The 25,393-nt window shown below is 40.4% G+C and overlaps 1 protein-coding gene across 1 annotated transcript in view; it reads right to left on the bottom strand.

The window, feature by feature from the left end:
• The window catches only part of LOC125159883 (cardiomyopathy-associated protein 5-like), a gene marked incomplete at its 3' end in the record, with an annotated part of 48,302 nt that extends 23,254 nt beyond the window's left edge, over positions 1-25,048 (bottom strand). Inside the window, exon 1 of the mRNA XM_047848535.1 lies at positions 24,771-25,048. Within this exon, the coding sequence (XP_047704491.1) occupies positions 24,771-24,919 (149 nt within the window). The remainder of the gene's footprint in view (positions 1-24,770) is intronic.
• Between the last annotated feature and the right edge of the window lie 345 nt (positions 25,049-25,393).

The following is a 25,393-nucleotide window of genomic DNA, read 5'->3' as shown; positions in this document are numbered from 1 at the left end:
GTAGAACTAACAAAATAATGATTTCCCTTATTCCATTATCATCTTTGTTTTAATTGGTGCTTTTATTTTTACTTAAAGACAAAAGAACTATACTTCTAAAGAAGTGAAACAGGTCCTCAAACTTTTTACCTGAAGGCTAAGATTTATAACTATTTTGTTTTTATCAAGCTGAAGATTAATTTCTAGGAACTAGCAGTACCTTCTTCTGACCAACAACTAAAGTGACATTCCTTATGGGAATATAATTATGAGAAATACCTCAGATTTTCATAATGACTTATTCCACTCTCAAGGAATCACAGTGCACTAATAATGTTTCAAACAAAGAAAGGTAATGGATAGGATTTTTTCCCTACTATACTTGTTAGAGCACATTAAGTATCAACTGTTATAACATAGTAAAAAATTCACATGTGATCTTGCTTATATTGCAAACTCTGAAAAACATGTTTTTGAAGTATTAAATATCAAGCAGGCTTGTAATATTCTAATACAAATTGTTAGTATTTTATATGGGCCTTAAAAAAAGACGCGTAGAACATATTCACTAATGCTACAATTAATATTTTCACCAAAAATTAATTGAATACCCATTTCCTTAGCAGAAAATTAATCACATGCATTGTTGAACAAAAGTAATATAAAATAGGTTAAGAGGAGCTTATAAGCTATATGGCAGTTAAGAAAAAAAAATGTATGAAACCATGAATGAAAAAATTATTATACAGGTTTATCATGCCCTAATATAAAGTCCTCAGTTTGTAGGTATCCTAAAGACCACTCAAGTTCATTGTGGATGAGAAGAATAAGTATCTTATTTTCACAATGACCAGACACTTCATAAGCATGGAAGTTTGGGCCCTCTACTACTTGAAACCCATTTATCTCTCTGCCTTTATCTTTCACTCTTCTTCATGAACCCTGTGCTCCAGCCAAACATTAACCTGAGCCCACAAGGCTTTGCTTATATCCTTGTCTTTACTTGGAGTGAATCATCTCTGTACATCCAAACTTTACACTTTTCAGAGACCAGCTCATGTATCAACTTCTCCACATAGCTGTCAATGATTCTGTGAGCCAAAAGTAATTTTCCTCCTCTGAACTTCTGGAATCTTCATATAATCTTCTATGGTATTTGCCACCCTACACTAGAATTATTTTTACATATTTCTTAGCTATTCTACAAGGCTGTGAACTACCTATGAACAGGAATGCTGTCTTTTATGACCTCTCCTCTTGTGAAGTCTTTCCAAAACATTCACCTTTGTTTTCAGAAGAATAGCTCTTTTACTCTTGCACTCGGTTTCATCAGCTTGAGTAATATTTAATTAAATCATGTTATAACAATAACAAGTACAACTAGTATTAAAAGGTTTGGGAATACTCAAAACTGACCCTTAGTAACAATGCTACTCAAAATGATGGGTATTATTAGACAGTAGCCTACTACAAAGAGTGGTTAGCTCGCCTTGGGCATCAGCCTGTTTTAAAGATTAACTAGGGGCCTTTGGTTACTCTAGTCAATTAAGTTTAGTGGAAAATAATTAAGAGAGCTTATATTACTCTTTCTGTACATTTCTAATATCCATTTATACCCATGGAATTTATGTTTCAGATGAATTTCCAAACTGTAAAATTTCTTCAATCATTGTTGACTTTTAACTGATTTCAGATTGAAGCCCAAAATCCAGATTCACTTACTCAACAAGTATTTACTGAGCTCCAAGTATGTAGTAGGCACGGGTTAGGCATGATTTTTTACAGCAAGATGATCATTTGGTGCAAATTTTCTAAAAGATCTTTACAGTTCACTTCAAATTAACCAATTTTGTCTGAGCTATAGATTTATGGTAGAACTGAAAATTAATTTTTCCTTATTGTAGTCTTCTGAAATCTAAGATGTATTTGGGTGTTGCTACTGGAGGCAGCTCCAGAGTAAAGTGAATCAGGTGCTTGCCTAAGCCCTCACCTCTACAAGAGCACTGCCAGACACAATCAACATTCTCCCAGCCTAGTTTCAGAACACTCGGTTGTGTGGGAACATTCTTCTGCTTCATCTATACAAGGGATTATGGATAAACTGTGCAGTATAAAGATTCACACCTTTTTAGATTTTTTAAAGGAGTTTTTTTAATCTACAAAATCTCACAGAATACACCACAGCAATTTATTTAAATTATTAACCGAGACACTCATTGCTCATTCCAGGTATCTCTTTCCATGTGGAAGAACATCTATTATGTAACAGTCTTTCCTGGCTTAGCTTCCCTCTATCACTGTTTCCTATTTTACTTTGTTCCTTGTGCTGTTAAGTATATAGAACAGGCCCTCCTGTGGAGAGGCCTGTAGTCCTTCAGAATTCATGACTGGGTACATAGAACTGTTTATTTCTGAGATTTGGTATTAGAAAGCACATTGTTATCCTATATTTAAGCCACATTCTCTGATATTAGCAGCTTTATCAGTAATAAGGTTGACATTTTCATCTCTATTTGCCATTCCTTTGATTTATTTATCAGTTGTTTCAGAATTTAGGCAGAGGATAGAGGATATTGTGTAATAATCTACTTGTCAAAGCCCAATATACACAAATGGCCACAAGAATAGCAGTGGGCAAAGCCTAAAGGACATCACTTGACAGCAAGAACAGTTACGAAAGCTAACCTATGTGCTTGTGAGAATCCACCATAAACTGATATGTGAACCAGTCAGACCAAGAGAAATCCGCCAGGCAGAACTCAGTAATGCCCTGTCCATGTGTAGGTTTCTTTCACACGCACACAGACCTGTGCACATCTTCATCTGCACTAGTTTTCAGAAGTCCAGAATTACAATGGTTATGATGCATTGTAAGCAATGTAGACCAATTTTAAAAGTGCATTACCCATGGTCAGTGATAAATAATATTATATCCACGGCAAAAATGTTTGTGAGAATAAGGTAGACAATTTGAGTCAGATTGTGCAAAAAAGATAAAAGTTAGTATTCTTTAATGCCTCAAGCTACTTTAACCTCAGGCCACGTCAATTCTTAGGCTGGTCCTCAAGTGATCTGCTGATGGATTCTAGTGCTTGCTCTGACACTCACCCAGTGTCTGATTTTTCGCATGTGAAAAAAACAAAGTTCCTGCTCTCATGTTGCTTAAATTCTAGTAGAGGGGAAGACAGAAAACAAAGCAAACATACAAATGTTCGGTAATGGTAAGGGCTGTGAATAAAATAAAAGAAAAAATTAGATTGAAGGAGATGGCTTGAGTTGGGGTGCTATATTAAATAGGGTAGTCAAGGGGCGCCTGGGTGGCGCAGTCGGTTAAGCGTCCGACTTCAGCCAGGTCACGATCTTGCAGTCCGTGAGTTCGAGCCCCGCGTCAGGCTCTGGGCTGATGGCTCAGAGCCTGGAGCCTGTTTCCAATTCTGTGTCTCCCTCTCTCTCTGCCCCTCCCCCATTCATGCTCTGTCTCTCTCTGTCCCAAAAATAAATAAACGTTGAAAAAAAAATTTTTTTTTTTAAAATAAAAATAAATAGGGTAGTCAAAGAAGACGTCTCAATGTCAAGAGGCATTTGAGCAGATTTGGAAAGCGTGAGGGATGAAGCATGCAAATACTAGCAAACAATATTACTAACATTGCTAAGATGAGACTACTTAGCAAACACATGCAGCAAATATGGGAGTGTAATGGAGCTGGGAGGGGGAGAGAGAGAAAAACATGAGATGAGGCAAGAAGGGTAGCTGGGAGCCAGTTCACCTGATCATCAAAGCCATGGGAAGTGTTTGAACTTCACTCTGAATTGGACAGTAAGCCATCAGACTGTCAGTCCTGCCGTCTTCTAGGTGCTCAGAGATGAGCAGCTACTAGGCTAATATACCCCCCATATACCATATGGTCCAAATACTCCCCACCCCCTGCTCTATCCTAATGGGGAATTTGAATCTTAGAAGCATGATTGGAAGACTGAAAATCCATGGCAGACTTTCTTGTTCCCTGGACCCCACCTAGCACTCCCCTAGTTCTTGTCCAATCCCTCAGTCTACCATTTGTTCTGTGAGCTTTTCAAAGTTCTTCTAATAGATTCCATTTTCCATTTTGTATACAGAGAGACTCCCTTGAGTTAGGTCTGGCTAGATGGCAGCCAAGTGACGTAATTCTAGGCAATGGAAAGTGAACACTAGTAACATATGCCATTCCTAGGTAGGGCTCATTAAAACCTCCCACATGTGACCCTCTGTAGTTTTTCCCATGTGCAGCTTGAAGCACGGCAACCTTAAATGTCACATAATAAAAAGGGCAAAGCCACAACAAGTAAGATGCCTCAGTCCCTGAGTCACTACTTGGAGGAGAGCTGCCCAACCAGAAATACCTTCATTGGACTTTCAAGCAAGCTTAGGAGAAACTTTTATTATGACGAGTCACTGAGATTTGGTTTGTTACAGCAGCTAGTGTTATCTAATACAAACCTTAACTACATCTCTCAGTCACCATAGAGCACCAACATTGAACATTGGTACTACTTGGCATAGAAAACACTTCTTTTGTTATATATGTATACATATCTATGTATGTATGTGTGTGTGTGTATAAAATTTTAATTTTGATTATACAAGTAAATGAAAACATTCTTGTAAAAAATTACTCTAACATTGGTAAGCAAAGTCTCTCTTAACTACCACAACCCCGATTCAGTCTCATAATCAGAAATAACCATTAATCAATAATATTCTACAAATGAAAAAAAAAATTGAGCCTGGCAAAATAAATAATAGAAATTGTTTTAAATTCTAATAAGTACTCACAATGTGGAAAATCATGGGAATACTAAGAGGAATAACACAGTGCCTGCCTTCTAGGAACATCAACCCTAGCATGTTGATAAATCGACAGAGATCATTGAAATACAGTTGACACATGTGATAACAGAAAGACTGTGCAAAAGCATCTGACATGGATGAACAGAGAAGGACATTTTTTTAACTTGGGAGCAGATTGGGGCAGGCTGTGTGAATATATGTGAGAGGCGGGGTCTGAAATATAATCACAGAATATGAAAAGCTGATATAAAGTTTTGCAAAATTAAAATGAGTTTCCCAGGAGGACCGGGTTAGGAACAATTGAGGGCAATTCAAGTAAAAGGAACAAGTACAAAAGGAGGGAGGTGTGAAACCATAGGGTCTGACTGGGTGTGCATAAGTCTAATTTTGAAAATTCAAAGATCCAGTGGCACATATTATTTCGATGCTTCCAAATGATATGGCAACCTCCAAGCAGGTTGGAAGATACTCATCACTCAGCGCTTAAACAGTCTTCATTATTAGTAAATGATGAACTACACATACACTTGAGACAATGTGGGTTACTGAGTGACTGCAATATGTGCTTGACCTTTCACCAGGATTACATGAAGAATTGATTCATCTGAAAGTGCAAGGTTTCAAAATAGTGACTATCTTTCATCTTTCTGACTCCCACCCCTCCCCAACCAAAATATTACATGTGGGTTACATGCATAAACTTCTTCATTTACTTCAAGTAGGAAACGTCTACCCAGTAGTGGGTAAAGGTGTTACATGACCCTTCAGGATTCTGGAATTCTAGGAGCCGTTTATCTCCCCAGCATGAAAAGAGTACTTTGGGTTTGGGGATGAGCAATCAATTTATAAATACTTAGGGGGTAACTATCTATTCAGGGCCTGGCCATGAGTTAGGAGCTATGATTCAATTAAGTAAACTATAGGCAAATGTCTGAATCCACCAGAGAGAAGTATAAAAACTCAACCATTAAATTCTCCACTATTATAAAAAACTAAGGGCAGAAAGGTGCCAAGCCTAGAGAAGCAAAATAAATGAACTATGGTGTGATAGGGCTGGTTCATAGCTTAGTGACTAATTCAAACCAAAATGTGGGCAAATCAGTTATTTGTGGCCTTGGGAGCTCCTCGGTGGTGGCACCATTGACATTTGGGGCTACGTAAATTTTTTGTCAAGGAGGGAGGAGCTGTCCTGCATGCTAAGGGTGTTCAGTAGTATCCCTGGCCTCTTTCCACCAGATGCTAACAGTACCTGGCCCCCAAAACCAAAAACATCTTCAGAATTATATTAGTTGAGAACCACTGGTATAGGGAGACCCAAGACTGAGGGGAAAAAACAATCAACCATAGGCAACATTAACCTTGGCTGAGCATGCAAATGAAAAACCAAGGAGGATAAGAACATTTGTGCTCTGGGATTCCCAGCTGAGGAGTTACACACAGGCTTAGCTCTTTAGCACTGGAATTCTTCAACAGCTACTGAGTATTAGCGCAGAACAGAAACTGTGCCCCACCAGCCACTGCTGTCAAATTCCTGTGAGGGTTGAGGGGTGGTTACCAAGAGACAGAGCACTTCATCTGAATAGAATGTGTCAGGCTGGGATCTTTTTAAAATAAATCAGTGAGTCAGGATAGACTTCTCCCCTGCTGTTCCACTTTTTTTTTTTTCTTTTACTACAATTATAACTCCATAAAAGCATGGAGGATGAGGACTAATTGGTCCAAAAAGTAGGAAAAATTGGATCGGTTTTCCTCATTTCCTTAGTGTCCCTCCAGCGAATTTTCTTAGGTCTGCAATAAAGAAAGAGGCCTTATATTGTGGCCTTGAAAATTACAATAATACACTTAAAGATAAAACCCAGCTCCTCTATTAGATGAAATGAGGGTTTGCCCATATGCTTAGTATAGTATATGGCAACATTTTTCTTTTTTCTGTCATTTTTTTAAAGGGAGGAAAAAAAAATAAAACACACCGAGACCTCACTCCGGCAGATGCTGCCGAGCTGAACAGGGATGGGTGAGAAACTTCCCAACCCTGGAGATTCCAGAGCAGGGACCTTCCACCTGGACCAGCAGAGAGGCTTGGGGGACAGTGGGTTGGCTCTCCTGGGCCTGTTTGAATTAACTTCACGAGACACCACTGGCAGCACAATGAGGACACCCTCAACCTAGCTGATGGTCCCCTCATCAAGTCCAAACACTGTTGCTGGAAAAAAACAAGAAGCATTTTACCTACAACATAATGCAGATAATAAAAGCAACATCATCAAGGAAGTTTCTCAAATTCCAGAGAGAAAAAGAAACAAAAAGATGAAATAAAATTTCCATTAATATACTAGGAATAATTTGCCAGTAGCTTGATCTAGTCTTTTTGTTTCTTTTTTTATTATCTTTTTTATTTTCTATTTAAAACTTTTTTTTTTAATGTTTATTTATTTTTGAGAGAGAGACAGAGCATGAGCGGGGGAGGGGCAGAGAGAGAGGGAGACACAGAATCTGAAGCAGGCTCCAGGCTCTGTGCTGTCTGCACAGAGCCCGACATGGGGCTCGAACTCACAGACTGTGAGATCATGACCTGAGCCCAAGTCAGATGCTCAATTGACTGAGCCACCCAGGCATCCCTCGTCTTTTTTTTCTGACTGTAGAATCTCAAAATTGGAAATCAGCAAAAATAGATTCAATCATTTAATTTGCTTTTATGGGGGATATATGGATATGTTGGGATAAATAGGATTAACGTAAAACTCTGCACCCCACAAATCATATTTATAAGACTTTAAAGCACTTAAACATCTTTAGCAGTTCTAAAAATTAAGATGAATTTCCCATAACATTCTCTTATTCATCACCCACAAAGGAGAAAGAAAAATCCAGTGGAGAAAAAAAAAAAAAAAGATCTGAGTAAAATGTTTTAAAAAGCATAATATAGGCAACATTTGCTAATACTTTTCTCCCTATTCTTCATTTGAATTCAGGTAAAAAGTCAAGATTTTGATGCTCTGTCTTTAAAAATAAAAAATTTTCCTAATTGCCAAATATAAATTCACTGTAGAAAATGTGGGAAAACATAAAAGTACAAAAGAAAATGAAACTAATCAATAATCTCAACACTCAAAGACGATTACTTTTAATATACTGGTGTATTTCTTTTATTCTTCTTCTATCCTGAGATGTCTTTCTGTTTGTTTGTTTGTTTTACACAAATGGTAGGCTTTGTAATGTGCTTTTTAAATTTAAAAATGTACTCTGAACATTCTCCCATGCTATATTCTATTCCAACAGCTATTCTCAATGTTCTTGGTCTCAAAACCACTTTATGCTTTTAAAAATTACTGAGAACTTCAAAAAGCTTTTGTTTATGTAGACTGTATTTTTGATAAGTATAATATTAGCAATTAACAAAAATTTTTTTTTTATTAATTCATTTTAAGATCAAATAACTCTGGGGTGCCTTGGTGGTTCAATCAGTAGAGCATCCAACTCTTGATTTCTGCTCAGGTCATGATCCCAGGGTTGTGGGATCGAGCCCTGTGTCAGACTCTGTGCTGATCGTAGAGCCTGATTAAGATTCTCTCTCTCTCCCACGCCCTTCTCCCTCGCTTGCACTCTCTCTCTCTCTCTAAAATTAAAATTAATTAATTAATTAAGGTAACTCTTACATGTCAACATCAGTAACATATTTTACAAAAAAAAATTCTATTTTTCAATGTAAACAAAAATATTTAGTGATAAAAGTGACATTATTTTAGATTTTTGCAAAAACTTTTTTAAAGTTTATTTATTTATTTTGAAAGATGGAGAGAGAGAGAATGAGTGGGGGAGGGGCAGAGAGAAAGGGAGGGGGAGAGAGAGGGAGGGAGGGAGGGAGGGGGAGAGACAGAGAGAGAGAGAGAGAGAGAGAGAGAGAGAGAAATGCAAGCAGGCTGTGCGCTAGCAGCAGAGAGCCTAATTCAGGGTCTTGGGCTCAATCTCAGGAACCATGAGATGAAGAGTCAGAAGTTTAACCAACTGAGCCATCCAGGTGCCCCAGATTTTTGCAAATATTTTTAATGTTTGGCTTAACAGAAGACAGCTGAATTCTCTTATCTGCTTCTGCATGCAAAATGTAGATATGTTCCATTAGCAGAAGTATATGAGAAGGAGCACCTAGTGGGTTCAGTCAGTAGAGAGTGCAACTCTTAATCTCAGAGTGTGAGTTCAAGCCCACATTGGGCATGGAGCCTACTTAAAAAAAAAAGAAAAAAAAAAGAAATATGTGAAGAAAATCTAGCCTCACACAGACAGGTAGTGGAAAAAGAGAGGAGTAATTCTCAGACTATTGTGGGTATTTTTCTTTAAACCACACCCAAACTTGACAAGTGGTAGTGTTTTAAAGATTAGTTACAATGTGGATTCTAATAAAATTGCCAATGAACTTTTCATACTCTACACTTTAATGAGAGAATGGAAGTGAAAAATGCAAATGTCTTCGTATTATAATGAAAACAGTTTTGATCTTGAGAACACCCTGTGAGATCAAACTTTCAAAGCTACTACTGGTCTATAGCTTTAATGGCTAACATGGCATTCTATCACAGGATATAACACTTTACCCCATACCCTATTGTCAAACAGTTAGATTATTTCTAAGTTTTTGCTATTTATTATAAAAAAAAAAAAAAAAATGATGGGCACCTGGGTGGCTCAGTCAGTTAAGCGTCTGACTTCGGCTCAGGTCATGATCTTGCAGTTTGTAAGTTTGAGCCCCACATTGGGTTCTGTGCTGACAGCTCAGAGCCTGAGTCTGCTTCGGATTCTGTGTCTCCTCCTCTCTCTGCCCCTCCAATGCCCATTTTCTGTCTCTCTCTGTCTCTCAATAATAAATAAACATTAAAAAAATTATAAAAATAAAATGTTGGGGTGCCTGGGTGGCTCAGTCAGTTAAGCATCCACTCTTGGTTTTGGCTCAGGTCATGATCTAACAGTTCATGGGTTCAAACCCCACATTGGGCTCTGGGCTGATAGCACAGAGTCTGCTTGGGATTCTCTCTCTCCCTCTCTCTCTCTGCCTCTCCCCAGCTCATGCTCTGTCTCTCTCAAAATAAATAACTTTAAATTTTTTTAAAATGCTATGACAACATCCTCAAATATATCTCTTTCTGCACACTTGTTTTCTTAGAATAACACCTTAGGAAGTAGAATTTGAGGGTCAAACTTAGTTTTTCAGGATTTTTATACATATTGCCAATTTTCCCTCCAGAAAGGTTTATCCCTGCTGTGTTCCTATCAGCAGCCTGTACAAGAGCCTTCTGTCCTTACCCACACTTATCAACACAGTGTACCATGTGAGCCCTGTCTTGAGAGTTGTTTTTAGAAAATCAAAATGTGACTGAGCTAGTTGTTAGTGAGCTCACTCTCTCAGATGAAATACAGTACTTGAGATTTATTGGAATTCTCTGCTCACAGAGTACTTCTCTGATAATTCGACCACAGTGTTTACTTACTGCTATTTAGCATTATTACAATTAGTATTTACTATGCATCTTCTATTTGACATTAAGTTTCTTCAAACACAAACTAAGTCTCATTACCTTAGTATATACCACAGCGTTGAGTCAATGCGATACAGACAGATGGGGTAATGGTAGAAATAACATTTTTTATCCCAGAGAGATCTGAGTTTAAATCCTGGCTTCATCACTTACTAGCTTGGGCAAATTACTTCTTCTACCTTTCCTAAGCTTGAAGGTCATCATCAGTTAACATGGAAATTAATAATGTATTTCCTAAGGCAGCTGCATTGCACTATGTGTAAAATGCCTTGTACAATACTTAGCAATTAACAAGTGTTCCATATGTTCGTTCTCTGCCTTTTCCTTTCTGATGTTGAATTAACCTTGTAAAGTCCAGACTTTAAGGATCTATAAATCCACTTTGATTGATTCATAACACTATAAATAGTAAAGAGAGAAGGCATCTCTCTAACAATGATTATCTCTGTAAAGTGTAACGAAGCAAAATTGATGAGTTTTCTGGTTGTTGTTCCCTGCATTGCTCAATCGTTACTTATGCTCTCAGTCAACATCTACGAGTGTGTGCTATGTGTTCCAAAGAAAAATTACACACAGACCCTAAACAAAACAGAAATGAAGAATGAAATCCTTTTTAGAATGCCATGATCGTGTTGAAACCTAAATTGAGAGAAAAGCCATTCACCAAACTGTGCTGACAGAGCTGTTCCAACTGTACATCCCAGTGGCTGCAGGGACATCATCCCTGGCTCTATTCTGACTTGGAGCTCACAATTATTGCAGGGAGCTTTAGAACTAGTATATTTTAATGAAACCCTGAGATGTATTCAAATACTTTTCTAACAAGAAAGCTTTTGACATTTTCTGACCCCCTGAGGAAATGAGAAAAAGACACTAATGAGATAGGTGTAGTCCAGACTGAAGTTCACTGTCAGTTTTAAGACAAAAAACAAAGCACCAATCAAGGAGAGTTATTTGTACAACTGGGAGTACACCCAATTAAGGTGTAAGTGAGGAGTGGGCACTGGAGAGCAGCATTGCTAGACGGCAGCATGGTCCCATAAAACTGCTCGAGTCAAGGGGTCCTGACAGATCATATTGAAGGGAGGCAGGGGGAAGAATGGACACCCCTTCACACTCTACTCTGTTCTAGGAGCCTGTGATATCCTGGTGCGTTCATATTTTCACTTACTCCTCCCCATACCCACAACTTTCAGAGTGTGAGGCTCAAAGAGGTCATGCAGCTCTCACCAGTATATACTGGAGAACTTCTGCTAAGGCTTTAACAACTCTCCAGGAGAGACTCAAAGACAGTCTGGGACTCTGACTCTTGAGGTCAATCCGAGATTGATCATGAATGTTTTGCTCCCAGCGCCTGGATGGTATGTGCTAGAGTTGGTGTTAGGTCCATAACCCTGTGTTCAACAGAGTTAACATATTTGCAATAGGGAGGCATGTGAATGGGAAGGATGAGTTTCTCCAGGTCTGAAGCAGGCTTTTAAAATTTTGCTGGAGTAAGTTGTACTGATGAAGGTTGAATGGACTTCATGGTCAAATGGGTTTCAATACTGTAGCCATTGATGTCCAAAAGATTCCTGATTGGGGGAAATAAGCATTTCTGGAAAAGTGGGGCATGACTCCACCTTAAGGGGTTCTTTTGGATAGCTCTGAGGAAGGGCACATATGGAGCCAAGGTCTGCAAGAGAAAAAAAATAGCTGCTAGAAATGTTAAGAAGAGATTAAAACACTCTTGTGCAAGGAACAAATTCTCTCAAGCTAGCTTTGAAAAAGTACTTAAATAGGACTTATCTGAAGGAAACAGAGATTTCTCATGGAATCCAAGGGCAGATGTATCCAGGCCTCACAGGGAAGAGGAAAGAGGAAATCCATCATGAATCTTGTCCCTCTGTGTCTCTCTCCTTTAGCATGGCTTCCTCAGTTTCTCTTGCACATGGCCCAACATGGTTGCTACCAAACGGTACCTTCAATCCCAGAGTCTACACGATTGTCTTGGAGTTCTTATGTTTCCAAACAGTTATTTCCCAAGGAGATTAAGACATAAACCAAAAACAAAAGCAGAGGATCCTGGCTTTCTGAAAAGGTGTTTTATTGCTTCTCCCTCTTTCAATACCTCTATATTCCAGGGAACACAGGGAAAGGGCGGGGAAAGCAATACAATCTCACCTCTGGCAGATGGCATGACCTGCCTTGATGAAGGATGGAGGCCTTCCTGAGTGACAGGATAGATTCAGAGGGCTTTCACCCTCTTACACCTAGGTAGACAATAGGTGTGCTTGCAGAATTCTGAGACTGAAACATTCCCTGTTTGGGCTCTATTTTGAGTGGACTGTTCCAAGGTTTTAGAAACCCACTTGGGTGATCCTACACTCAGAGTTCTACCCTTCCCATCTATATGGGATCTCCTCCCCACCCATCTTCTATACTCTGGGCTCCCTACCTTGACGGATAGGCTTTACTTAGTTCTAAATCGCATTTTTTTTTTCTGGATACCAACTCAGACCCCAAGTTATGCTCAGCAATTTTAGCTAATTTCTTCTTGGACAGTTTATAGAAATAAATTTAGAATTTTTTTGACTAATAGGAAAATTAGCTACCAATTTTTTAAAAACATAAAAGCCAAGATATTATTAAAAAGATCAAAATAAAGTAGAATAGATCTCCAAAAAGTTGAGACCTGAACCCCAACCTTTTGTTTCTAAAACTAGCTAAGTAGAATCAGTGTCTCCATTTCCAAGTAACCAGAAAAGAGAATCTGAGTCTCATTTCTCCCCTTGTTCAGGGTCATAGTAGCCCACCTTGTGAGTTGAAGCATAATTCCCCAAAGGAGGACTGACCTAGGTATATAGACTAAAAGAATTAAAAGGCAATTAACTTTCTAATAATGGCAAACAGATAATTAATGGCAACAGAGAGATTTCAATAGAGCTTTGAAACCCCAAAGCAGAGATACCAAGATGTGCAAGACAGGTTACAGTGAGGCCTAAATTAAAGACTTGTTACTATCATAAAATGCAAAGTCAAAGCTAGAATAAACAATGATAGTCAGAGTCAACTGATATTTAATGGGAAAGGGTACTTCAACCTCATATGGTTGTACTCGGTCATTGCTCTGTGTTGTATTTCCAAATAAATTGCTATTTATTATTATTTACTAATTATTATTTATTATTATTCCTATTACATTAACTATTTGATCTGTTTCACTGTTTAAATAAAGCATTGTCCATCCATAGAAAAAGTAAAATCTCACACATCATGTATTCAACATTCTGAGGATCAGGTAACAAAACCTGAAGAAATCTTAGTCCAGTGTCTCATGCTGTTCCAGTAGACATCTGACTTCCTTTGGACTGTCTAGCATCTGACCTCTCTTCCCATTCGGTGAATTCACCTTGTGGGTCCTAAAGGTGACAATGCCAGATATTCTCCCCATGATGATCTTCACACCCATTCCAGACCGACTTGAGAGCCACTGATGAATGAAATAAATGGTAGAGATCGTCATTTTCTCTGGGGGTAGCAGTTGTTGCAATCCTGAGTTACTGGTATGAAAGTGGCAATAGTACAAATTGTGACATCTAGTGCCCAGTAATAATGGCAACCATTTCCTTACCCAAGAACTTTAAAAAAACAAACCAATTTATTGAGATATAGTTCATATACAAGTCACCCAACTAAAGCGTACAATTCATTGGCTTTTAGTATATTCATAGGGTTGTGCAAACCTCGCCACAATCGATTTTAGAACATTCTCATCAGCCCAAAAATATATCCCACACTCTTAAGCATCATCCCCCAATCTTTTCCCCATCTCTCTCCCAGCTCTAGGCAACCATTAATATCCTTTCCATCTCCACAGATTTGTCTCTTCTTGACATTTCATAAACGTGGAAGTATACAGTATGCGGTCCTTTCTGTCTGTCTTCTTTCCCTAAGCATACTGTTTTCAAGGTTCATCCATCTTGTAACACAAATCAATACTTCATTCCTTTTTATGGCCAAATAATATCCCATGTATGAATATATCATACTTTCTTTATCCATTCATTGTTGATGGACATTTCAGTCATTTCCACTTTTTGGCTCTTATGAATAGAGCTGCTATGAACACTTGTCAACAAGTTTTTATGTGGATGTATCTGTTCATTTCTCTTGGGTATATACCTAGGAGTGGAATTGCTGGGTCATATGGTAACTCTATGTTTAAGAGAGTTAGAGGAACTACCAGATTGTCTTCCAAAGCAGTTGTATCATTTTACGCTCCCACCAGCAGTGTATGAGGATTCTGATTTTCCCATATCTTCACCAACACTTGTTCTTGTCTTTTTGGTTAGAGTTACTTTAGTAGGTATGAAGTGGTATCTTGTGGTTTTCATTTGCACTTCCCTGATGGCTAATGATATTGAACACTTTTTTCATGGGCTCATTGGACATTTGAATATCTTCTTTGGAGAAGTGTCTATTCAGATCCTTTGCCCATTTTAAAATTAAGCTATTTGTCTTTTTATAATTGAGTTGCATAGTTCAGACCAGTTTTGAAGCATGGTTTTAAGGGTTGTTCCTGGCCATCTAAACTCTCTTTTCTGATTTTCTCAACTACCAATATCCAGCGAATAGGGTCACTTTCTGCTTCAATTGGTCACAGCTTGCTATGCAACTCCAAACCTGACTGACCCTGACTCTGGAACCCAAGGCAGTTCCCCTTACCTGGAGAAAATCACTTACATGAGAATTTCCTGGCAAATGGAAGGCTGTTCAGAGGGAATGTTGTTACTAAAGCCTGGGTTTCTGAATTTGTGATTCTTAACTCTTAAGCTATGCAAACTCAGTCCAAGGGAACTTGTGGGATTGACAGGTGGAAACTCTGGCAGTTTGAGCAGCAGGTAAGAACTGGAGCAGAGAGAAATGGAAAGAAAACTCTAAGAAATGGTTGCCACTTCTTGCCATTTTCTTCTAAGATTAAGTAGGCCATTGATTCTCCTAAGTTATTCAGATCGTAAGGCCCCAGTTTTTGGTGCAGGCAAACACCTCTCTGCCTTGGTCCTGCAGCCACAGAGGCTGTGTTACCCTGCATCTCCTGCCAACTAGGTCAGTTTCTGGGGATTTTCTTCCAAAGTATGTAAACGGAGTAGGAATCCTATTAGCCAATTTAACTATACATTTTATTATCAAGTGATTTTGGTTCATATATTAGCACTGCCAACTTTGTGTATGTTGCCTTCCCACCCCTCTTTTTGTATCCTGGATTCTTGGAGTCAGGGAGTCAGAAGAATATCCCTCCCTCCCTGAGTAATGAGTGATCTGAGGCTGAGGTCTTGGAGAAAGTGGTTTTCTGCAGTGTCCTGGGTAATCTCCTTAACTCACTCCTCTGAGCAAGACCGAGGAAGCATAATTGTCACTTCGGTGGGCCTTTGGTGCCCTCTTACTCCTAAGAACCCACCTTCCCCTTTCTGGTGCCCTCTTCTTCCCAGGAAAGTGTTGTAAGGTCCTGCATTTGAAGGGATTTGTTCAAAAGGGAATCCAATCTAAAACAGATGCTGAAAGGTTTCAACTTTTAACCTTCTCACAGGTGGTAGCATTTCTGTCCTTAATCTATCTCTGTTGACCTGCATTTTTGCCAAATTCAAAGACCACTTGTCACCTCTCATGTTCCATGCCCTTGTCTTGGCACCCAGGAACAAGATTATTATTTTTTTTTATTAAACGATTTTTTAAATTATTTTTTTTAACGTTTATTTATTATTGAAAGACAGAGAGAGAGCGTGAGCAGGGGAGGGGCAGAGAGAGAGGGAGACACAGAATCTGAAGCAGGCTCCAGGCTCTGAGCTGTCAGCACAGAGCCCGATGCGGGACTCGAACTCACAAACCGTGAGATCATGACCTGAGCCCAAGTTGGACACTTAACTGACGGAGCCACCCAGGTGCCCCTCCAATACAAATTCTTTTAAACAAAGGTATTACAGTAATTATCTATTAAACATTTATCACATGATCCCATAGAGCATGTAGAGAAGTTATTTTGGTGTTGCTATGTTTGACCTTATGAAAATTCAATCACACTAGATTGCCTAATGTCTATTTTTAAACATAAGATCTACTTCCCCTATCACTAGGAAACTTAATATGTTAAGGGGCTGGTCAGGATTAGCTATTATGCAGATTTTCTGGGTCTTTTATGCTTTGCTTTTAAAGGTAGAAGTAAATTAAAATAGTTATTTTTAAAAAACTAATTTATACTCAAATAAAAAAGAAATTAGCTAATAAAGACCAGATATGTGTCCACTGTGTATACAGACATACATCTTGAGGTGGGCAATGAACTCATGAGAACCATTAGGCTAGGGTTAGAACCCTAGCACACTTACGAGCTGTCTGACATTAGATAAATTACTCAGTATTGCTAAGCCTCCATTTTCTCTTTCATAAACGGAGATGAAAACAATGCCTATATCACAGAGTTATTGAGAAAATAACTCAAAATAACACGTGACAGTGCAAGGGATAGACCAACTGTTCCTTGAGTCAATACTGGTTTCGCTTCCCTTCTCTGGGTCTCTGTTCACTCATCAGAAACATAAGTCAGGGAAATGAAGCTAAGGCCCCATCAAGGTTAAGTGCCATCAGCAGCCAGGCTTTGCTGCCAGCCTTGGGCCACAGGACACTGAAATCTTTTTCTGTAGGCAGAAAGAGAAGTGCTAGCAAGGTGGATCCAGAGACTGACACAAAGACTCTGAGACTTGATGGGCTGGCGTACTAGCAGAACCCCAGCTAGCAGCCGCAGCTCCCCAGGCCCAATTCATTTCACTAAAGCATTCGATTCAACTAATTACAGGTGAGGTTGCTTGTTTACTGGCTGCCCTCTCCAGAGACTAAACTCTAAAGATAAGGAATTGTGTTTTGTTCACTCATTCTAAGTAGGTCCTCAATAATTTTCTCTTGAATGAATGAGCCTCTTTTCTTATAGTACGGACATTCCTGAAAGTGAAGGTGTCATGAGCTTAGCTAAGCTACTCCATGGTATTGGGGCCTCGGCATCCATTTTGTTTGGTCAAGTGGCTGCCCTGCGGGAGCCTTAAGCTGACCAGCCTCCCTCATGCAAGCACATATCCTAGGTAACAGTCTGAAGAGTCACGTGCCTTTGGAAGTTCCTGATATGACTTCCCCGACAGTTCTTGTGATCAACAGTCTCCCCCACCTTCAGTGCCTCCCCTAGATAAGACCGCAGTGGAACTTACCAAAACCCCACTAATTTTAGTTCAAATTGACTGATCTAGTCATAGCCCAGGAAACCCAGAGCCCTCCACTCATCCTAATAAAGGCATGTGTCCTGGGTCTTGACTTTCTCTCTGCTTCACTCTGCCTTCACCTCCCCTGTGGCTATGAACTTCCCCCAGGGCTTGTCAGTAATAAAGATCCCTACTGCAATTTCTTTTGTGGTCTTTTGTCAAACTATGGCTCACCATCTGGCACCACCTATGGCGCCACTTAACAAATGTTAATTTAACAAAGTCATAACAGGAGGAAATTAATCTTATTTACAAATCAACAATTTTAAGTGCCCTAGTGAATTCAGCCGTTAAGAGGAAATTTGTGGTGAATGTAAATGTGTTTACCATGTGAATTTATTTTTAAAGAGAAGCATATGCAAACTAAGAAAACATAGTAATGGCTCAATGAGAAGGCTCTGAGCTGTTCAATTTGGAAGACAACAGTAGCATCATTTAATCTTCCCACATATCTTGGACTTTATCAGATTAGGATGTGGAATTTTGGAACTGAATACACTCCAGTTGCCTTAATAGAGGACTTTTCTCTGGGCAAAAAGCAAAGCCTATTCTTATCCTCCCATCTATGATCTGGCTGGAGGGTCAGCCTAGGGGAGGCTTTCCAACAAGTCACAGAAGGTGGGAATGATGACTGCAGACATCCTAATTGAACAATCCCTCGTACTTATCACTGTCCCCTCCAAGCTACTGTGTTTCCAGAGTCACTGGATATTGTCAGTTCCTGGTAAATGAATGGTACCACAATTCTACCTAACAGGTTCAACATCCCAACTAAATTTGCTTCTCATGGGAGTCTGATGACTTGACATTCACTTGCTTATTCATTCATTCAGTTATTCATGCCACTCACTCATTCATTCAACAAATATCCTCAGTCTTGGAAATGCTGAGTGCTTCTGGGTGGGTGAGAAAAAGAAAGCTTAGGCAGAGGAGCAATTAGCAGCACGAGAGCTGGAACTAGGGTCTAAGGCAATATCTAACCGCATATTGTACTTGAAATATCTTTTTGCCCAGCTGTGGCGTTACCTCTGCAAAACCTTTTAAGTCTCATTTTAAGAAGAATATATGTCTTTTCTCTATTCCTTTGTTAATATCTTTAGTGTAGTGCTTATGACATTATGACATTATGGTGGAGCTAACTGCTTCCCTGTGCCAGACTGTGAGCTCCTTGAGAGAAAGAACTGTGCCATGCAATCACTTTTATGTTCCTAGTGTCTAAGGTTGTATACACATATGCAACTTTAGTGGCAGTTCTGTGGATTCCAGGGAAGCTAATGGATGTCCAGGTATTATCAGGCCTGCACTAACACAGCAGCTACTAACCACATGTGGTTACTGAGTACTTGAAATGTAGCTGGGGGGGGGGGGGGGGGGACAGTTGAGACGCATTGTGAAAGTAAAATACACATCAAATCTAAAGGCTTATCATAAAAACATGTAAAACATACCAGTAATAATGTTATATTGATGACATGTTGAAATGATAATAACTTGTATATTGGGTTGAATAAAATAAATTAAAATTAATTTCACCTGTTTCTTTTGACTTTAAGGTGGCTATTAGAAAATTTTAAATTACATATGTGGCTCACATTATATGTCTACTGGAGAATGCTGGACTAAGCCAAAGATTACTATTTCAGGTACAGACCACATCCCGTCTCTTATACCTGATTCTCTAAGTTTTCTTGGTTGGAAGGGGAATTTGGCTATATTGTCTGCACTGAGTCAAGGTTTTCACTAAGCCCAGATTCAGAATATCCAGGAAATGGATACATTTCTTTTGTTTTTGTAAAATTCTACAGTCAATATGTCACACACATTAGTAGGTTTGCTGTTTAAAAAAAACAACAACAACTCTTGCTGTATTCCTTATATTGAGTCAAAGTCTAACCAAGGGCATGTAATGCTCATGCAGCCAACACTTAAATAGCTCTTCAGTTTCTGGCTCCAAGCGCCTGTTTTATCCTCTCTCCTCCCTCGTCTCTGGCATCCTGAGCAGTCACCCCTCCCCTCGCAGCTCTTTCCACTGACCTCAAAAGAGGGCCGGCTCAAATGACACACTTGTCAAAACACCTGGGTAAGCACAGCAGTGGGAGCCATCATATAAATAGATACATGGAAACAGAGTGCTCCGTACTGATAACAAAAACCACTTACCAACTCCCTTCACCTTCCAAAAGTTTTGTTTCTTACAATGATTACTTAAATGTAAATGTCACTAATAATTTTAATTCTATCAGCTTACACAGACCTATTTTTATACAGACACTGGCAAAACTGCAATTCAAGAGGATTTTTAGGTTTTGGGTACTGCTGGGGCAAAAATCCTTTGTGCTTAAACAGAGAAATTAAAACTGAACAACAGAAAATGATCCAAAGCAAAAATACTGAAAAATTTCTAAGTGATCTGTCAGAAAGACTAAAAGAGTCCAGCTTCACTGCTCTGCAGTCAGAAAAAAATGCAGAAATAATGAATGCACATTTACATATTTCCCACCATACAGGACACCGTGAATTTGAAACATTTAGCACAGTGTTTGGCATATAGTCGATGTCCAAAAAATATCAATGAGTATATGAATGTATGGGCCCTTACTATTTAATGGAATACCGCAACCACCATGTTTTTCTTGTTTGTTTGTTTTAAACCTTGAGTGATTTGGTAGACTGAACCCAGCTTCCTTTTTCACTCAGAATAAAATGTGAAGTCCTTACTATGGCCTGCAAAATGCTACCTGATCTGCAACCCAACTACCTCTCAGACTCCCTTTCCACCTCTCCACTCTCATTACTTACTCTGCTCCAGCAACCCAACCTCCTTGTGTCCTCAAATCAGCCACACATATTCCTGCCTCAGAGCCCTGACACCAGCTCTTCCCTTTGCCTAGAACCCTCATTCCTTCAGTCTCCACTCAAATGTCACCTTATCGGGAAAGCCTTCCTCACCACCTTCTCCAAAGCAGCGAAACCCTTATCCTGCTACACGTGTTCTCATACAACTTGTTGCCACCTGACATATTTCATATTTGTTTATTTGTCTCCCCAGACTGGAAAGTCACTCTCAGGAAGACAGAAACTCTGTTCATTTTGTCCGCTACTATATCCTTTGTGCCTAGAAAGTGTCCGGCACATAATAATCAATCAATCAATCAATCCATAAACATTTGTTGAAAGAATAAACTAATGAACATTAGATTGGAGCTCAGACACCTGGATTAAGTCCCAACTCTACCACTAAAAAGCTGTGTGACTTTGAACAAATGTTCCTGACACTCAGTTTCTGAATCTGCAAAAGGATTCTCTGGGAACAGAAATTTCTAAAGCTTCTCCCAGCTCTGAAATCCTGTAGGTTTTATAGAGATGCTTTTCACATATAACTTTGGTATGAAGTTTTAGCAACACAAAAATATTTTTTGATATCCACAAATTATTAGCTTTCTAGGCACTTTTAGCATTGAATACCCTGCTCCAAAGCCCCTTATGAAGCCTTCTCCAATCCTTCCAGGCAGGATGGATTCCAGGACTTTCTCCCTACTTTGAGGTACTTCATAAGGACCTTTTTTCCCCCTTAAATCACTTATAAAGTTAGTGACATAATTATGTTTTTCTGTTTCTCCAAGTAGAATATGAATACCATGGGACAGTAATGGATTCTTAGTAATTTTTGTATCTCTAGCACCTTGCATGGTCCATGGCAATCAGTAGGCATTCCATGAATGTTTAGTGAATGAATACAGGAACATATCAAAGTGGAACAGGATCATTACTCATTGAAAACTGAGACCATTATGCTCCCCTCACTGATGAAGGTGGGCAGAAGAAATAGCTTTGCGGCCAATAGTGACTCATCTGATGGCCAATGATGATTCATCTGAAGGGAGATAAGAAACTAAAATTTATTGGGAACCTACTAAAGGCAAGTACTCTTACATTCACATAGTTTATGACAACCTTATACATTATACATCCCTTATACATTAGGAACTATTACTACCATTTTACAGATGAGAAAACTGAGGCTAAGACAAAATAGGGAATCTGCTCATGACAGAATGGCCAACAGGATTCACACTCAGGCTTTTTCATGCCATATATCATATTCGTATCACTAAATGATACATCAGGAGGGTAGTTCTCTGATCCGATATAAGCATTGGTATGTGTAATGGTGAGCTTGTCTGCACTAGAAAAGCATTTTTATAATTAAAAGGGATTTTTTCCCCTTGATTCAGAAAGGTGGCTATACAGAAAACTCCATATACCATTCCTGAAATGTTCTTTATTAACCTTTTATTATGTTTATTATGGTAACCTTTATTAACTTTTTAGGAAACTTTACTAACCTTTTAGGCCTATTCCCAATACATATTTTATTTTACAGTGAGATCATTCTAAATTTTACAGTGAACATTTTTTTCCTATTCAATATATACACTTTCCATATTTTAAGAAACCTATAATAAATAGCATTTTAATAATGGCTTAATAATAACACATAATATAGATGTAATAGTCATTCTGTTACTATTAGGCTATTTCCATTTATTTACTAGTATGTGCCTCTTAATTAAAAAAAAATCAGTTTGTAATCTAACTTCTGAGAAAGGTTCTGACCTCCAAGAAAATGCAAACAACTTTTCCATTCACAAAGGGGGAAAATTTCCACTATTATGCAAAAAGATGAGGTCTTTCCTTTTGCTCTATGAATTTTTCAAGGCAGAAACTAGTTGGAGCCATTCCAGTCTCACCTACATAAAGGTCTGTCCTGCAAAGGAAGGCAGGTGGTGAAAGTCCAGCAGTGGCTTGGAGGAAACACCCAGGCTCACCTCCTGGTTCTTATAATGACTTGCCTTATACCCTCAGGAAATTATACAAAGCCTCAGTTTCCTCATCTATAAAAGGACAGCCATCTCATCGCGTTGCTGGGAGGGTTTAAAATGAGAAAACATACGTAAACACTTAGCACTAAGCCTGGCACAGAGCGAGTGGACCCTCTCATAATTGTAAATCTTTGGCAGAAGAGGCAAGAGGAAGGGGTGAAGAACCATGAGACATCATTCCTACCTTCCATCCTTTACAGAATATTCCAAGTCCTCACCTCTAGCCTCAGAAGAAAAAGAACTTTAGGCCATATTTGTAAACGTACACACAACAAAATGGTTTGATTTCTAACAATACTTCAAGATAGTAAAAAGTCCAGGACTCTCAGTTCCCCCAGGAGGTCCTGCCCACTGACACTTCTCTACCTTTAGCCTCCCTGCCATCTCCTTTCCCTTGGCCCTCACCATGGTTCAATCTCTACACACCTTTCTTCCTCTTTGCTACTGTCTCTCTGATAGGAGCCCTCCCGAAAACCAACTTTCTAATCTGCCAATCTGCTGTCGGTAACCTTCCCCTAACTCCAATGTGTTTCCAATCTTAGCTAAATCTTGCTCAGAATTACTGATTTCTTGTTACTCACGCTATCAAATCCAAAATGTAAAAGTGTGATGGTTTACAAAGCCTCAGCGCCCAGCCACCTGCCCATTTCCTCCTGTTTTCCCTCACTCTACTAATCCCGACGCTGGCCTTGGTGTCCACCTGACCGCCTGCAGTCAGAGCAGGCTGAAACTTACTGCAGATAAATCCTATCTTTACCCAAAAATCCTATCTTTACCCGAAAAAGGCAAAGGAATCCCAGCGTGGTGTTTGGAATCATTGTCAGCTGCTCACATTGGAGTTTTCAAATTCTCTAGGTGGTAAATTCTAGTTGGGCTAAGATATGAGGATCCCCAATGCCACTTAGGGGAAAAGGTTCTAAAGGCTGAGATTGACAGATTTCCCTTCTCAGTATTGCCCGGGAATCACCGGTGCCTACTCCCTCCTCCATTTCCCGCAGGTGCCTTCTCTTCTGCCTCTCCTTTCTGCATCTTTTGCTTACTCTCTAAGGCCCAGGTCATGCCCACTTCCTCTCAAGGCAGTCACACATCTACATACTCTCCTCTGAGCTTCCACAGTATGCACGGTCTGTCCCCCCTGCCCCTCTCATTTCTTTAGCACATAGACTCATATTCCCCATATTGCTCCCTAATTTCTTCCATAAAGTCCTTGAGGGCAGGGACTGTGCCTGCTTCCCACTCGGCAATTGCTTGGTCAATATGTAACCTACATTCCAGTCTTCTTATCTGACTGACCATCCAGCTTTATCAGTGCTACTCTGTGGGCTACTTCAACTTCAGCTCTGCGGGCTTTGGTTGGACAGAACTTCTAACTTTGAGAGGGGCATTCTGAAACGTTGCACATCGATCTGTCACCTACAGAGCCTTTCTACTGATATTAATAGATTTCAGAAAGGACATGACTGACTGACAAAACAAAAAACCAAAACAAGCAAACAAAACACGACTCTCTCCCTGGTGATTTCTACTGTTCTCATTTTAGGACGTACATGAAGAGAGGGAGGGAGATGGAAGTAGAAGGAGACCCATATTTTTATACAATATTACCTAATTGCAATCACATTCATTGAAACGATATTTGGAACCATAGTGGGGGGAAAGCACGATTTTAAGAAGAGGGGTTATTGAAAGTCAGGCTTCTTTCGTCCAAAGAATTTGTAAGCCTTTGTACCAAATTAAAGCCCTCTCATAGCGATCTGGTCCAGGGCTGGCTTCCAAGAGACCTCCGGTTATCTGAAGGTTCCAGAGCAGCCTTCTCCTCCTCCACCCCCACTCCGTACCCCCTTCTCTTCTAGCTCGGGCTTTCACGATTGTTCCTAAGCCTTGGGCCAAACATGAGCGTTTCAGCACATTCTGTGGTCAGGCAGGACCCTAAGTAAATCCCCGGGAATAAACAAGAGCAGCAAGTCACAAGTTGCTGGGAGGGAGGGGGGAGTGAAGGAGGGAAGGGGGGCGGTCGTGAACTTTGCCGCTGCAGGCGGGCCTGTCACTCCAGCTGACAGCAAGCACCTTCACCTTCAAGTTCCTTACCACGGCAGCACGCCCTGAGACAAAGTGCTGAGCTCGGAGGAAACGAACTCTAGCGCAGAGAAAGAAAAGGGAAGCGTGCGGAGTCGGCCTGCGAAGCACCTGCCCTCGCGGCCGCACCTCCAGGCCCTCGGCCGGGCCCGCGCTCGGGCTGCGGCCTCAGGAGAGGGGCGCACGCTACCTGGCGTCCGGCTCCTCCTCCGACTCGGCGGCCGTCTCGTCCTCCTCGTCCTCCTCTTCCTCGTCGCTCTCCGGCCTTCGGGTCGCCTCCTCGTCCCCGTCGGAGCCGAAGGGGCTCTCTGCGGCGTGGTTGCTGTCGCTGCTCGCCATCGTGCCTCTGCCGGGCCGGAGCCGGAGCTGGAGCCGGAGCCGCCCGCGCGCGCCTGGTGTTCTCCCTCTGACTGCGCCTCTGGCCCCGGCCCGGCCCGGCCCTGCCCCGGCGCGCGGCTCGGGTTCCCGGCCCGGGGGGCGGGCTGGCCCCGCGACTTTAAATAGAAGGCGTCAAAGTTTCGCCATCGAGCTCCTGGGGCCCGGGCTCAGCTTCTCCTCTTCCCCCGCGTCTGCCAACTTCCCCCCGCCCCCCAGCCCTCCCCACCCGTTTAGGCGGATCCCAGGCGGCCCTTTGGGCCAGCAGCGATCATCACTCCGAGGGGGACAGGCTTCAGCTGCACCAGGTTGCTGAAAGGAGAAAAGGCACCCAGCCCCGCCTCTCTTTCCCCCAGTGTGGGTTTGGTAGGCCGTGTGTTTGGCACAGAACTTCTTGGTAAACCTTTCATCCCAACCAAATAACTACTCCTTCCTGAG

Source organism: Prionailurus viverrinus, unplaced genomic scaffold (assembly GCF_022837055.1).
Source record: "Prionailurus viverrinus isolate Anna unplaced genomic scaffold, UM_Priviv_1.0 scaffold_80, whole genome shotgun sequence".
NCBI classification, from domain to species: domain Eukaryota; kingdom Metazoa; phylum Chordata; class Mammalia; order Carnivora; family Felidae; genus Prionailurus; species Prionailurus viverrinus.
This window is presented reverse-complemented; position numbering and strand designations above follow the sequence as displayed.